This window comes from Lissotriton vulgaris, chromosome 1_1 (genome assembly GCF_964263255.1).
Source record: "Lissotriton vulgaris chromosome 1_1, aLisVul1.2, whole genome shotgun sequence".
NCBI classification, from domain to species: Eukaryota; Metazoa; Chordata; class Amphibia; order Caudata; family Salamandridae; genus Lissotriton; species Lissotriton vulgaris.
In genome coordinates this window covers 1,492,235,406-1,492,250,456 of record NC_141685.1, presented here as the reverse complement: position 1 = coordinate 1,492,250,456, position 15,051 = coordinate 1,492,235,406, and the positions used below count along the sequence as shown (strand labels likewise).

The following is a 15,051-nucleotide window of genomic DNA, read 5'->3' as shown; positions in this document are numbered from 1 at the left end:
GGTGGCATGGTTAGCAAAAAAAATTGATTAAACCCAGATCTTTGTGACTGGGAGTGATTGTTTGCGTAGTTAAGCATTCTGTCCGTCATTTTTTCTTTTTGCTTTTGTACCCCTATTCTCAAGCATCATATTGTAATGTCCTGATTATCATCCTTGCATTACTATAGGATCGAAACGTAGTGGACTCTTACGCACTGACCCTGCACTCTACATATAGTCATCTATAGGGCTGATGTGTGGATATATGCTCATTGTTACGAAGAGTAAAGTTTTGATTTGCATCACATGTATCTGCCTGAGTTTCTTCTTACCGAGGTCTCTTATGACCCCCCCACCATTCCTGCTGTCTTGTTCCCCACCCTTCTCACTAACTAATTTATCTGACCTTTGGCCTGTTGACGGCATATCAACACTGGAAAGGTAGATATCTGAAAGTGAGCAGCTTTCAAACAGAAATCTGAGCTCTGGCTGCAGATATCCGACTCTACAGCTTCCTCTTGTTCTGAGGCATTTTACTGCTGCAGCCTCATCTAGGTCATGGAATGTAGCTCGACCGTGTCTCCAAGATGGACAGACCATATGTTTGGTGCAAACATACTGCACATTTGTTCATTTTGTGTTTTGTGCTATAACCTTTGATTTTTCATACAGAAACATTTGCCATCCCAGGCCGCAATATCCTGGAGGGTCTGTAAAGCCCATTTAAAGATGGCTCCACCTGGAGTCTCATGCAGGGCAGGCTTCAGGCTATGACAACGGCCCCGCCCAGTCACTGTATCAAATATGCTGCAGAGTTACTCATAAAAAAACACTTTTATTAGTTTTTTAGGAGGGGAAAAGAATGAATTTGTGCTAAAAAGGGCCCTCTGACCAACAGCTTACTATTAGTTAAAGTGACTTTTCAGGCACATGCACAAAGACAAATTGCCACCACCCACAATGAGTGTAGTCAGTGCTCTATGCTGACTGTGGTGGAGATCAGAATAAAGATGCAAATGACCCTACACCAACCATGATAAAGAGGGATGACTGAAATTCTCTATGTATGTGTATTATTTCAGAAGTTTCTTTAAAACAAAAATGGCCAGGCTAATACCAGGACCTAAACATGTTTTTCATGAGAAGACGCTCTCCTAGATAGGATTGTATGTACGCAATAGAGAAATCATGTGTGTGAATGTGAACTAAGATACTTTTATTCTTTGGAATAATTTTTTTCTAACATTTTATTCTATTTATTTATTGCTTACATTTTGTATGTGTCAGTAGTTGAAAGACTTGGGTGTAGTGGTAGTATGAAAGGACACAGTTTTCTGGAAATTCAGTTAACTAATGTTCGTGAATCGTGACACAGCACATGCTAATCTTTCTATGTTAAAAACAGCTTACGTCAACAAGAACAAAAAAAATACTACCTTTGCATAAATAATTCCAGTCACTTGCTTTTTAATTCCATCAGTGAAATTCTCAAATGTGGGATCGGCAACATACTCAAAGGGGGTGTCATTTGCTTCCAGCAATTGCTCATGTCCATCCATCTTGAGAAGTGTTCGAAAATTATAGTTCTGGTAAGTTTCAGGAATTTGAGGTGTGGAAAATACAAGCGTGGTGTCATTGATCCTTTTCAGGCTTTTTGCTGTAATCTTAAAAAGAGAGAAATATGCATATAATACAATTGAGAACACAGCAAAAGGTTATAAATCCTGCAATGCCAGACTTGAGTACTTCAGGTTTAACGCAATTTAAGAAATTCCATAGCACTTGGTGCTAAGCAAGATGTCCACCCTCCTTGGAAAAATAAAATAAATTGTGCCACATTGGCATGACGCTGAATATGCTACAAGGTAAAACTGTCCAGTTTTACAATAGAGAGCATATTAAAGTTCATACAAAGAGAAAAAAAAAAGAATTCACGTTTAAAGGCATCATGTTAATGAAATAATTAAAGCCCAAACAATACATACAAGGTAACAATATTACTGGGTGTATGGTAGGGTCCCCCAAGCATCCATTAAGGTGTAGTGTCTGCTTCTGCCAAAACCCCGATCAAAGGAAGAAAAAGCAAAATGTACTATAGGAATTTAGGTGTGGATGTTGGGGAGAGGTGAGGAGGGTATTTTAGGCCCTTAAACAGGATGGTCTAGGGAAGAAATTCATAACTTTGGGACACAACCTCTACTCGGGGTGTCCATGACTGTTTGGAAAAATAAACGTTAGCTGATTAATAAAGTGCATAAACACCAAAAATGGAAAACTAAAATTTGACATTTTAGCATTCTCTGTAAAGATGAAGTAATTTGAAATTCGAGGCTAAAAATGAAGTTGGTACCCTTAAGCTTGATTAGTGAGAGCAGCACAAGTGCTCCAAAACAATCTAGTATGGACAATTGGGGATTTCAATTTCAGCACTTGTAGGAACCAACAATAAGCATTGGCAAAACCAACTGGTCTCACTTTTGCAAGAGTTCGAGCTATTAAGTTACCTATGTGTAGGCCCACTGGAATTATTAGGCAGAGGAGGGCCAAATTATACAGCAAGGTTGAGTACATTATGCGGCAAGTAAAGACAAATTATGTTACGTAATGCAGCACATTAAACTTGTTACCACTGTCTGGGCCTTTAGTAACTTTTGACCTGTTTGAGCTAGAAATAAATCTGAAGATTATGCAGCAGGTGATGGATAATATGGCAAATCCGACAAATCTTTAGCTATGCGAAAATCGCCGCAAAATCACATAATTCCAGTACCCCTGCCTGTGTGTTGTGGAGAGGATGAATGTGCTGTGGTGTTGAATTATGTGGGTTGGAGTTTTTAGTTGTGGAATAGAGTGGTGTAGAATAGGATGGATGGATTAGAGTAGTGGAATTATGTGGCATGGTGTACAGTGGAATTAAGTGGATAGTAGTTATGTGGTATTGCGTGTACTGAAATTATGTGGAGTGGGATGGAGTGTCATGGAGTGTAATTATGTGGATTGTTCTTTTGTGTTGTGGAGTTCTATGTAGTGGAGTGCTGTTGAATTTTGTGGCATGATGTGGAATTCTGGGGTGTGGATTGAATGTATGTGGTGTGTTGTGTAATTATATTGATTTGAATTATGTGGTTTGTTGTCGAATTATGTGGTGTGGAATGGAAATGTGTGGAGTTGAATTTGTGTGGTGTGGAACTGTGAGGTGTCGAGTAAAATTATGCTGATTGGAATTATGTGACATGGTGTGACATTTATGTGGATTGTTGCTACGTGGCAGAGTGGTTTTATGTGGGGTGCATTTATGTGGTATTGAGCAGAGTGTAATTATGTGGCGTTGAATCATGTTGCGTTGAGTTGTATTATGTGGAGTGCAATTATGTTGTTCCAACTCACCACCTAGTCCTACAGAGACTCTCTCAACGTGCATCAGGCACTCTCTATGGTGTGTCTATAAACCCTCAAGGCTCCAGAAAACATCTGTGCTCACCCACATGTCCACACAACAAAACATAATGCAACACATTACCAATGCCAGAAACCTCACAATGCACCCATCCAACCTCAAAGTGTCAACGAGGCTCTGACAACTACCCATGCCTCTCCCAGAGACAATAGCTCGTGATTGTGGCTGCATACATAAAAAAGCAGCTTCCTCGAAGTTCTAGCAAAGACCGGGGAAGGGTGGTGCCTCACAGAGGTCATAAATGTTCAGGCTGAGGGCGAGAGCAAACATGGAGAGCCCAATACAGACCAGTCTCAGAACCTGGTTTTGAGAACCGCTAGTGCTGAGCACCAACTGGACCTGGGTCAAGAGATGGAAATGGACATATGCAGAGTCTGGGGAAAGGCAATTTAAAAAAAAACTACAGTGTAGAGAGTCCAGTGACTCCCAAATTGCTTTACAGAGGCTAACGTAGATAATACTAACGCTATCTTTTGTGGTAGTGTGGGCAAGAAGGTAGGCTTATCAGAGGGTAGTGCTAAGCATTTGTTGTACTCCCAGAGGCAATAAATGAGGCACGAACAAAGAATAAATCTGAGAAAGAATTCGAAAAATAACATTTCTTTTTATATATATTTCAAACTCAAGAACTTTGTTCAAATTTAAGTACAAAATCAGAGCAGCTGGGACACTGAAGGGGGTCTCAGTGATGCGGACATTACTGTGCAGTCTTCTGAATCCAGCGCCTCACTGTCTAAAGGGGCCCCCAGGGCCTGACACTCAGCCCTGGTTGGACCGCAGTCCCAGAAAACGACACGGTCATTCCTTCCTTCCTTCCTTCAGCGCCATCATCAAAGGGGACTGCAAGTCCCAGAGGCCAGTGTGACGCCCTCAGCTGCCGCTAGTGAGGGGGAGGCATTGCCACCGCGCTTAAAGCGCTGCCTCCCCCCCCCCGTTGCGCGGGACGCGCCCAGGCCATGGGCGGGTCCGTCCTAGCCCATCATCGCCAGGAAGATGCAGGGCAGGGCCAGAGCTTTTTCATCTCACCTATGGAACACTGTTGCCACAAAAAAATCTGAAGACAGTGTTAAGGTACTGTGTTGACTTGAGGCTGTATAATTCACTTTTTTTTATTGACGGCTTTTCTTCAGGTGCCCTAAAATCGATTACGGCTTAAACCTCTTGCAAATCTTTTTTGCCTCTAGAAGCCAGTTTGGTTGGGAATGGGCAAAAGGAAAACTATGGAGAATGCAGGTGGGGATATTGGCCCGGTCAGTGGGGTGGGCAAAGGGAAAAAGGCAAGGAAAGCAGCAAAGAGTGCAACTTCTACCGATAGCTGTGTAATGAACAGAATTGATAACTTGATCATGGAATGTGAAAGGGCTTCTGGGAGTTGAATTGCCAGTCCAATTATGCTAATTCATACATACTAAGGATCTTATTCCCTTGCGCTCAATTACTGTCCCCCAGATGTTTCAAAAATCCATACATAAAGGAGTAGGGAGCAGTCATGAGACGACAACACGGGGGCCTGAGCCAGACTCGCTATCCGGCTCTCCTCCCCCATTGCCCTCACCTCTCTCATTACACCGTAGGCAACCGTGATCCCTCAATTATTTGCACGAATAGTTTGGATGTCCTGGCCGGGGAGCCGGACTCTTGTGGGGAAGTGCAAACCTCACAGCCCATCCCCACCAGTAATAAGAGCCCAACTGAGTTAGTGTCCACTCGTCCTATTCTAGCACACACCCTTACCCAGATTGTTATCTCATTTAAGGAGGAAGTTGGGTCATTGAAAGTGATAATAGAGGAACTGGTGGGCACAGTTAAAATGTTATTCCATAATAGTACTCTACATACGCCAGCAGATCTCCCATTATGTAACCCACAACAATTACCAAATGTAGGACTTCCTATAGTTAGTGGACAGTCACATTCTTCTGCAATCCCACCGAAACGAGCCACTAAGGCTTTAACTTCCAACCAGACAGGCCCCTTTGACGCAAAAGCGACTGTATTCCCAAATTACTGCAACTCCTAATAGGATTACTAATGTTTTAATAGATCCACTTATGGGTAGCAATGTCCCAGCTCAACAGATTAAACAACCAACTTGCCCACCTATTAAGGAACTTGTCCCCAAATCAGCCCCTAACAGTAGAATTGAGAATGCTGAATCTCTGAAAAATAAATCCATTCATTGGCTACGACAAGTCAGGAGTTGCCGCTCGCCGATTAGGGAAGATATTACCAGGGAACGGAGATGCCCCAGGGGGCAATTATCAAATATTGTTTTGTCATTGGAACATGAGTTATCTAACTGTCCATCAGATTCATAGGTTATGATTGCTGGGGATTTTAATTGTACCTTCGAGCCTTTAACCTCTGAAGATTTGCTGGGGGTAGATTAAGATGACGCCAAGTGGGGTGTCCCGGTGCTAAATATACCCCCTATTAAGAAATGGTCCCAGGTAGCAATTGTGGAGAAGTGTGGCTCACTGGTTAGAGCAGGCAGACCCTGAAGCAGAGGTCAGACCCGGGACCAGGGTTCAATTCCCGATGCGGCAGGGTCTTGAGCTCAAATGTCCATGGACTCGATAATTCTCGCTTCGGTGCCTGACCTAATAATGAGTTCACACTCTGCAACTCTGGGCATTAAGCTTAATCTCCACAAAGGCCCCCCGCGGCGGAATGCCTGGCTTTCACCTTGGGGATGCCCTGTAGGGGCTATCTCACAGGGAAAAGCCAGGACGGGTTCCCAAGGCAAGCGCGGAGATACCCCTTCGGGGGTCGATTCAGCCGCTATATAAGAAACATAATAATAATAATAATAGCAATTCAGATCAGTGCACTTACTCTAGTAGCTGGATTAACAGTAAAAACCAAATGCCGTCCCTTAATTAAGAAAACCGCTGTGATCCATGCGAAGCTTGAGTGGGATGAGACACACTGGCAAAACCTAAAGGACGCAAGTGCAGCCAGGGATCCGAATCTTTTTTGGGATATGGTGAGGCAATAAAGATCCTGAGTTAATTCCTAACCACATTATAAATCAAGATTGGTTTAACCACTTTCAGAAACTTTATTCAGGCTCCAGTCCATTTTCCCAAGTTGGGTCAGTCGCCTACCCAAGTGGCTGTCCTACTATGGAGGACATTGATCCATTTAACACAAAAGAAATAGAGGCGGCTATAAATAAAACAGTCCCTGCAAAAGCTTCAGGTCTGGACGGACTCCCAGGAGATCTTTTTCTTGAAGCCCGTCCTAATTGGGCAAATTACATTATGCTTTTAATCAACTCTATTGCAAATTATAGCGCAGTACCCAATTCATGGAAAGTTGTAGAGGTGGTACCTATTTTTAAAAAAGGTGCAAGGGATGACACTGCCAATTACCACCCAATCAGTTTGATTGATGCCTTGCAGAAAGTAGTTGGCAGGGTGTTACTTCAGAGAATTTATCACTGGGTGGTTGATAAGAATATCCTCTCCCAGTATCAAGTGGGTTTCAGGGCGTGTACAGGGACAGTGGACCAAGCATTCAGATTGTTTTTAATCTATTGGAAGGTTGTCCTAATTGGCAAGGGCAGTCTTTATTTAGACCTTATTGACCTAAAGACTGCTTTTGACCTGGCTCCCAGAGAACGGATGTGGCAACTATTGGGTGATATGGGGATTCCCCCAGTGGTTCTGAATCTGCTGATACGCCTTCACGAGGGCACTTATGCCCAAGTGAGGTGGGGAGTTCAAGACCAGAAGACAGACAGGTTCCCTGTAAACAGAGGAGTCCACCAGGGTTGTGTAATGACGCCCACCCTGTTTTCTTTATACATCAAAGGGGTGGTTCGTTTTTTACAAGAACTTCCATCTGATGCCCCTACCCTGGCAGGAGACAGGGTTCCTACCCTGCTATTTGTGGACAACACTCTCCTCATGTCTAAAACTCTGGCTGTGCTCCAGAAGCTTTTAGATAGATGTCATCTCTTCTGTGAATCTAGGGGGCTGATTGTTAACACCTCCAAAACTAAGCTTATGGTGTTTAGTCCCTATAGGCCTTATAGAAGTAATTTCACACTAGACGGAACACGTCTAGAGCGAGTCCCAACATTCGATTATCTAGGTATCTGGCTTGCCCAGAAAATTAATTGGCGGCATCATATCGACAAAATGCTTCTGAGCCACAAACGTGTGGCAGGAACACTACTAAGAGAAAATCGTTACTCGCAGAGTAGACCAGTGGCCCCCGCTCTTACGATTTATGCTGCCAAAGCTGTCAGCTCAGCCCTAAAAGGTGCAGAATTATGGGGCATCGACAATGTGGATAGAATTAGCAGATCTGAACACATTCTTTAGAGATCTAGTGATGCTTCCCAGTAACATACCTTTAAAACCTCTGATGAGCGACATGGGTATGCGCTCTTTTAAAGACATAGCCAGGCTACGGCCCTTGTTATTCTGGGTCAGCTTGCGTCGGACCCCTGAGCTTGCTAGTTATGCCTCCACGCTTACGGAATTGATGGCCCCGGATGGTAATCAAAGAGTCAGCTGGCTGTTTAACCTAAAAAAGTTGGTTCTGGTGCTCGGCATGAAGGAGTTGTGGGATACCCAGATCCCACCTTGTAAGGCTGACCTCAAAAAGCGGAATTGGGCGTGGGTAGATGAACAAGAGAACCGCAACTCATGATTAGGAAGGCTCACAGAATATTTTTTTTTCACAAGCAGCGCATACTTTTAGAACCTTACTTAGATTTTATCCAGACGCCACGAGACAGGTCACTTTATATTCAGATTAGGCTAGGCACATGCCCGATACGAGAGGTAACTGCAAAGTGGAGTGCCCCACATGAGACAACAGCGGACTGCCGCTGCTGTAAGGCACAAACTGAAAGTGTGGCTCATCTCATGTTTGCCTGTCTATAAGAAGGTTAGATTGGATGGCTAAAACCAATCCGTAGCCTACTGGGCACCTATGAGCATAGAGTTGCTTTGCGTATTTTGAAGTCGGACGCAAGGACTCATTGCCTGTGGCGTGGCCCAGTATCTTGGCCGTGCTTTGACAGTAAGGTTTAAATTCCTACGTCTGACACTCTAAATGAATTATTGTGTTTCTTATATTTTTAAACTATTTTTTTTATTTTTATTGCACTGTCACTTTATACTCCGTGTATATATATACATACATATATATATATATATATATATACATATATATACATATATATATATACACATACATACATACATCTATATGTCCTGGAATTTAGTTTGTTTTATGGCTGTTTTAAGCTTTTATCTTGAACTTACTGTTTGTATGGACGCATACTTTTACACCATGGTTCACCTGATAACTCGTATTTTTATTGATGTATGTATGTATGTTACTGCTTTTAAGATACTGGTTATCGAATAAAGCCATCTTTGAATTGATGCAGATTTCCCTAGAAAGCTACTTGGTCCAGGTGCAGTGAGAATCCGGACTGGACTCTCGCCATTGGTACTGCACGGCTCCAGTTGGTCCTGGTGTCTTCACACTCAGTGGGGATACAGATCTGAACGTATAGAGCACAACTACCTTTTCCTGGTTGTCTGTGGCGCCGGTCAGGCCAGGAAGCAGCATGGCTATGGACCGCACTTTGCTGGTCAGTGCCAGTGGACTGCCGGAGTCGCACAACATAGGTGCCAGGGCCTTTGAAGCTTCAAGCTCTGGTATACTCATCCTGTTTGGGGGAGGTGTGATTACCTCCGCCCACAACAGGCTTTGTTCCTGTCTTCTGAGAGCAAAGGCTCTCACCGCAGGAGGTAAGAAACCGGTCTATGGTGTTGTGTGTCGATTTAGATACCGTATATAGGTTTCCCGATTTATGCCCTTATATAGGCACAAGTCACATTGCCCTTATTTAGGCATAGAAATCCAACTCTTATTTAGGCATAGAAATCTAACTCTTATTTAGGCATTATCCATGCTAACCAAATACAGGCATGGTCACCTACATCCGTCCAACCACGTCACAACGAGTTCTTGGAAAACCAGACTCTTAAGCCTTTAGGACCTCCCCTTGCCTGGATATTGATTTCTCCAAGAACTCATTTATTATGCATGAATATCTATTCCTTAGGGGTTCTCTCATGACGTTCCTCTGCCCAACTTTTACGTCAATACTGGCATTCCTAAACACCTTCAAGGTATAAATATACCTTCACTTGCCATGGCAAACCATGACTCGGCTGCATCCTTGCACGGCACGGAAGGAATTAGAGTTAGCCTGACGCACTGACCAGACGCTGTCATCCTCCTCGCAGAGAATCCAGCTTGAGTTTTTCTGACTCCCCTTGCGGGGGAGATCGAGACCCGGAAAGAGATTCCAACCTCTCTCAATCTAAGGTATGGAGCAGATCAGAACCTAGAGGGACTCTTGAAAACTTTTGGCAAAACTAATACTGTAGCTAGCTATTCTTTAGAAAACAGCACCTACTTCTTACCTCGTACTACACTTAGGTTAGGTACACTGGGGTAGAACTATTTAGAAGCACCAGATGAGTATTCACATTTTAGTCTGTTTTATTTATGTATGTATTTTTAGGAATATATGGCATAGCTACAAACCATGCTATTGCAGTATTATTTGATCTTACTGCTAACGCTGTAAGTATTATACTTAGCATTCTGTCTTAAGATTGTAGCAGCTCATAGCACTTGCACGAGAAATAAGTGTTCAATAAACCTCCGGGCTGGACTACGTCTAGAAAGGCCTCCCGGTCTAGTCGACGTAGAAGAAAATGTTTATTGTTGGAGTCGAAACGGAATGGAAATGAAATCGCGTTCGATAACAATACCGTCGAATTGGAAAGGGAATACACGCCGAAATATCACTTTTTCTCGAAGTCGATCCGGAGCGCTTTGATCCTCATCCGAACCCGATGGCGGAAAAAAACAATCTAAGGATGGAGTCGATGCCCATGCGCACTAGCACCCAAAGGAGGAGTCACCAGTCTCATGACGACAAAAGACTTCTCCAAGAGAAAAACAAGTGCAATCATCCGAGCCCAACACCAGATGGCGATCTATTCATAAATGTACCATCTGCAGCCCATATGCCTCGAACACCCTTTTTATTGAAACATTTGTCTACCTATTTCTGTGTAACTTTGTAGAAACAAAGCATGCACGATTGACTAAGTGAAACTTATCTATTTTTTCCACGATTCTGAGAAGAACTGTTCCGATTCTATGGGAAACAAAGTTGTCATGTTTATGCCGTTGTCGGAGACTAATCCCTTCTTGTTCATTCGATTAGTTTCTAGTGACCTCTGAGTTAGCTGGCACACACGAGTAATTAAGTTAAATGTACTCGATAGAGACATACTGACCTCAGTCCTATGTCAAAACTATAGTGTATATTATTCCAATGCGCAGAGCCTATTGGGGATTTAGGAACTACACTACAATGGTGGCTGGCTGGTCGAGACCAGTCAACACACTAGTAGTTGGTAGGTTTTCAGGGGGCACCTCTAAGGTGCTTTCTGGGTGCATTTATTAATAAATCCAGCACTGGCATCAGTGTGGGTTTATTAAGACAAGGTGTTTGGTATCAAACACCTTGGGGTACAGTGAAACCATCATGTTGCTCGGGAACTTTTAATGTTAAGTGTACAGCCCATGTACTCGTTATGGTATGGCGTCCCTGTGCAATGGGAATATCGAAGGGTGAACTTTGATATCAGTGGGACATACCCACTCTCGAAGATGCCCATAGTGCACCCTGCCTTAGGGCTGTAAGGCCTGCCAGAGGGGTGAATTACATATGCCATATGTAGGAGAGGCAGGCATGGTGCCATGTCGACTCCAGTTTACTCTGCAGCAAGACATGCTGGCTTCAATTGAAGTTTGCATGAGCTTGGTGAGTAGTCCCTCAGAGTGTCACAATTGGTACTGCGGCACTTAGTGACCCTTTTCAGTTCCAAAGCCCAAGGTACCAGGGGTACCACTTAATAGGGACTTACTGAGATCCCAAAAGGGTACCAATTGTGGACCAATCGTACAGTTTAGGGAAAGAACACTGGTGTTGCTAATCCGGTTAGCAGGAACCCAGCACACCACTCTCAGTCAAAGTTGCACCAGATACCAGGCACAAAGTGGGTGGTAACCATGTTAAAAGGAACACTTTTCTACAGTTAGTCTCGTTAGACGATAGTGAGTGTGGATTAATTCCCCCAAATAAACATTTGCTGCATTGGTGCCTGTAGACGGATATACTTTTGAAACCTATCTGCTTTCCCTTGGAACCACAGCTACTTTCAAAGTGTGAACGAAACCTTGCACCAATACAGGTGTGGGGTGCTTCTCGTATCCCCACATGATCGCGGTTCAAACACTAACTTCTACTAACCTCTTTTGCTATGACAGCGATACACATAGCCATCCTGAGATGTGGTCAACAGCTACTGCTCAGACACCCCAATCAATGAGTGACTTACTTTTAACGTCATCAACAGTCTTCAAGCAAAGTTGAACACAGAGCTGAATTCTACGGGTGCATTTTAGGCTTCTACACTATAGAATAATCAATGTGTCTGCTTTAGGATACCAGATTCCATTGATCATAAAGCAATTTTCACACAATTGACGGTCTGTTCTTCCCCGTAAACAAGATTGCTTTTATAAAATGCATTCAAATTAATAAGGATTGAAGGACTCTGAAAGCCTTCCTACTATATTCATCACAAGCCATTTAGCTATGCAAATGAAGAAATACGATAATATATCTGGTATCCAAATTGTTTCAGTTGTAAGCATCGGAAGTATAACTGTTCTTGTACTCATGCCTTTTCTAAGATGGCCGCTTTAGGCATTCTGAAATTCCATACCTCCTCTTCATTTCTTGGTAGGTAAGATTCACAGGGATGCAACTACAGCTGGGTCACGCGAATAGGATGGTAGAAACAAACAAGCTTGACCAATCATTGTCAAAGGGTGTACCCAGCGGCAATATCACCTATTAAGAAGTGCTGTGATTTTGAGAAAGGCATTCAAAATGGATACGGTCATCAAAACAAGTTTACTCTTCAAGTTAGAGGTCTGAGAGGATGTGGAGTAACATACAGAGCTGCCGATTTTGGGACTCAGGAATCGTGTTAAAGTCTTGACATCGGCTCTCCCTGTGCCTACAAAAACACATGTTGATCATAACAAATAAAATGAAATAATGGCGAATTGAAACAAAATTCGAAACAAACAAAATTACAAATGCTGATCTGTACTATGGCAATGGTTGAATTCAAACAGGATCGAGGGAACCACAGATCGAATAAACACAGACAGAAACAAAATAAAACAAGCAATAAACAGTGCATGACAATTCAAAGTAAAAAAGAGTGCGCTGAATAAACCATAAATAAAACAAAAGAGTAGGGGGGGGGACATGTAACAGGGACAGTCACCCTGAAAGTGAAAAATGCCAAAAGGCGGGACAAATGGCAACGTTTCACCAATGAAAAAAAAGGGATTTAGAAAGGCACATGAAGGAACAAATGAAAGGCGATGGGCATGATTAAAGCCCACAGAGAAGATGCAGCATGCCTCGAACACAAACATAGCATGCATTAGGAGCAAAAAAGAAGGTGATCATGCTAGTGTCTAGCATATTGCTTTGTATTTTAGAAATTAAAGCAAATTTTGTAAAGCTACATCATTTAATTTCCATTTTTTTTCTCTGCAAAAAAAATTATTTCATAATTTGTGTATTTATTTGGCGGTTTCTGTATTTTTGTGTATTTTTCACGGGTTCACATAGTATCTGGCCGGGGTCCTCAGATCTCAGTAGTGATCCAATCAGGCCCACAGAGGTCGTATGGTTTAGAACCGCTGGTCTAAAATGTTTGCTCTCTATTTTGTGGAAAGTAAAGGTTCAACATAATTTGCTGAATTAAACATGCCAGAATTTACTCACAAGATCATTTTTTACAAAGAATTTAGCACTCTCTAAACACTCTATATCACTAATTTCACTCTGTGCTACACTATTTTTTTTAAAACTAATGTATAGCGTCCAGTCACCCTTCAATGGTAGGATGGGGCTAATGGATGTTCGCATGCACTATTGGGCCTCCCAGCTCCAAATAATTAACGACTGGATATTTTGCGACTGCAACAACCCCACATTCAGTTTGGAACTTTCGCTTATGAACCATCAGTATTTTCGGAGTTTCTTATAAGGTAGCCCAATCTCTCACTCAGTGCCGGAGTTGACTAGGGTCACCCTCCTGTGATGGAGGCAGACTCTCAGGTGGATCTGTTAGGACTGGCAGCTTACGCTGATGGGACCTTTTAAGTATCTCCCATTATGTGGATGTCTAGGAGGGCTCATAGTTGAGGACCTTCTGAGCGCTCGAGTATATTTTTTTTTATCTCCATAGAACCCAGTTCTATAGATATCTTGAACTCCGCCATGCACTGGCTGTATATCAACCGCAGCTGTGGGCCCTCGTTGAAGTAGATGACAGTGATTGGAAAGATGCCAAGATGGTTCCATGTGAGCTAGTCATCTCTTCTTGTCTACACCCAATTCAGCTAAACTTATTTGCATGTTCCACACTTTACCCCACAGTGATGGGCGTGCTCCCTAATCCTATGTGACATAGGTACCTTCTTTCCAATGGTGTGGTCCTGCCTGGTCATAGAAAAATATTATTTTTTTAGCTTCCCTAAGTTAACTGCTGTTCTGGACAGGCCCGGCTTACTGGGCATTCTGAATGATGTGATTGCTCCTCCCGGCTTACTGGGCATTCTGAATGATGTGGAGAGTGCACCCTGGTGGCCAAGAGGGCTATTGCTCGCCACGGGAAGCTCTCCTCCATACAGTCTATGGCAGAGTGGTGCTCTGCGATGGAATGGTGTGCGAAGATAGAGGAACCCATTAACAGCGCCCATGGCTGATTTTGCAAACAGACAAGCATTTGCAATGCAATAGGTTGTTGGAGCTGTTGGCATTGTAAATGACAATGCCTTTTATTTACGTGTTGGTTTTTAAAACATAAATAAAAGGCATTGCCTTTTACAATGCCAATAGCTTAAACTGTTGCAAATGTGAGACAATCCCAGTAAAGGATGCAGGTTCAGAAAAGTAGTAATTTCACGAGTCCCTACGTTAGGTAAGAAAGTTCAAGATCATTCTGCAAAAGTTTCGGTATCAAACTAGTGGTTTTAAGAAAGGTAGGATGGTGTGCTACACTGTCACTTCGATGTTTTAGAAAAAAAAAATTACTGCCAAAATTTGAGGATGCCCTTGATGCAAAAAGTTTGCTGAAGCGTGATCTGAAGTGCATGCTGGCACTATTTTATATTTCGTCCGAGGGCTGAAATGGTTGACACAGCTTTATGCCCTCCGTTAGTATTTGACCGATTTTCTAAGGCAATCCATAAAATCGTTCCACTCCTTTTGTGTCACGAAGGTGCAATTGGAGGGCGCGAGGGGAAAGACTGAGATTTACGGCAGCCTCAGCAGCCCGAGGACAGCTGTTAGGATGGAGATAAGTCACTCTCTGAAACGCGCCTGTGAGTCTTCGAGCACATGGCGCAGGAGTTAAAAATGGCGTTACCTGTGTGGAGACGAGAAGGGAAAAACGTGTTTAAATAGTTAT

General features: G+C 43.0%; 1 protein-coding gene across 3 annotated transcripts in view; it reads right to left on the bottom strand.

Annotated features, from left to right (window-relative positions):
- Positions 1 to 15,051, bottom strand: part of PLXNB2 (plexin B2) — a 629,238-nt gene that overhangs the window by 96,091 nt on the left and 518,096 nt on the right. For all 3 annotated transcript variants that reach the window (XM_086967392.1, XM_086967395.1, XM_086967394.1), the window contains one exon: positions 1,416 to 1,643. In XM_086967392.1, coding sequence (XP_086823518.1) covers positions 1,416 to 1,643 — 228 coding nt within the window. The remainder of the gene's footprint in view (positions 1 to 1,415; positions 1,644 to 15,051) is intronic.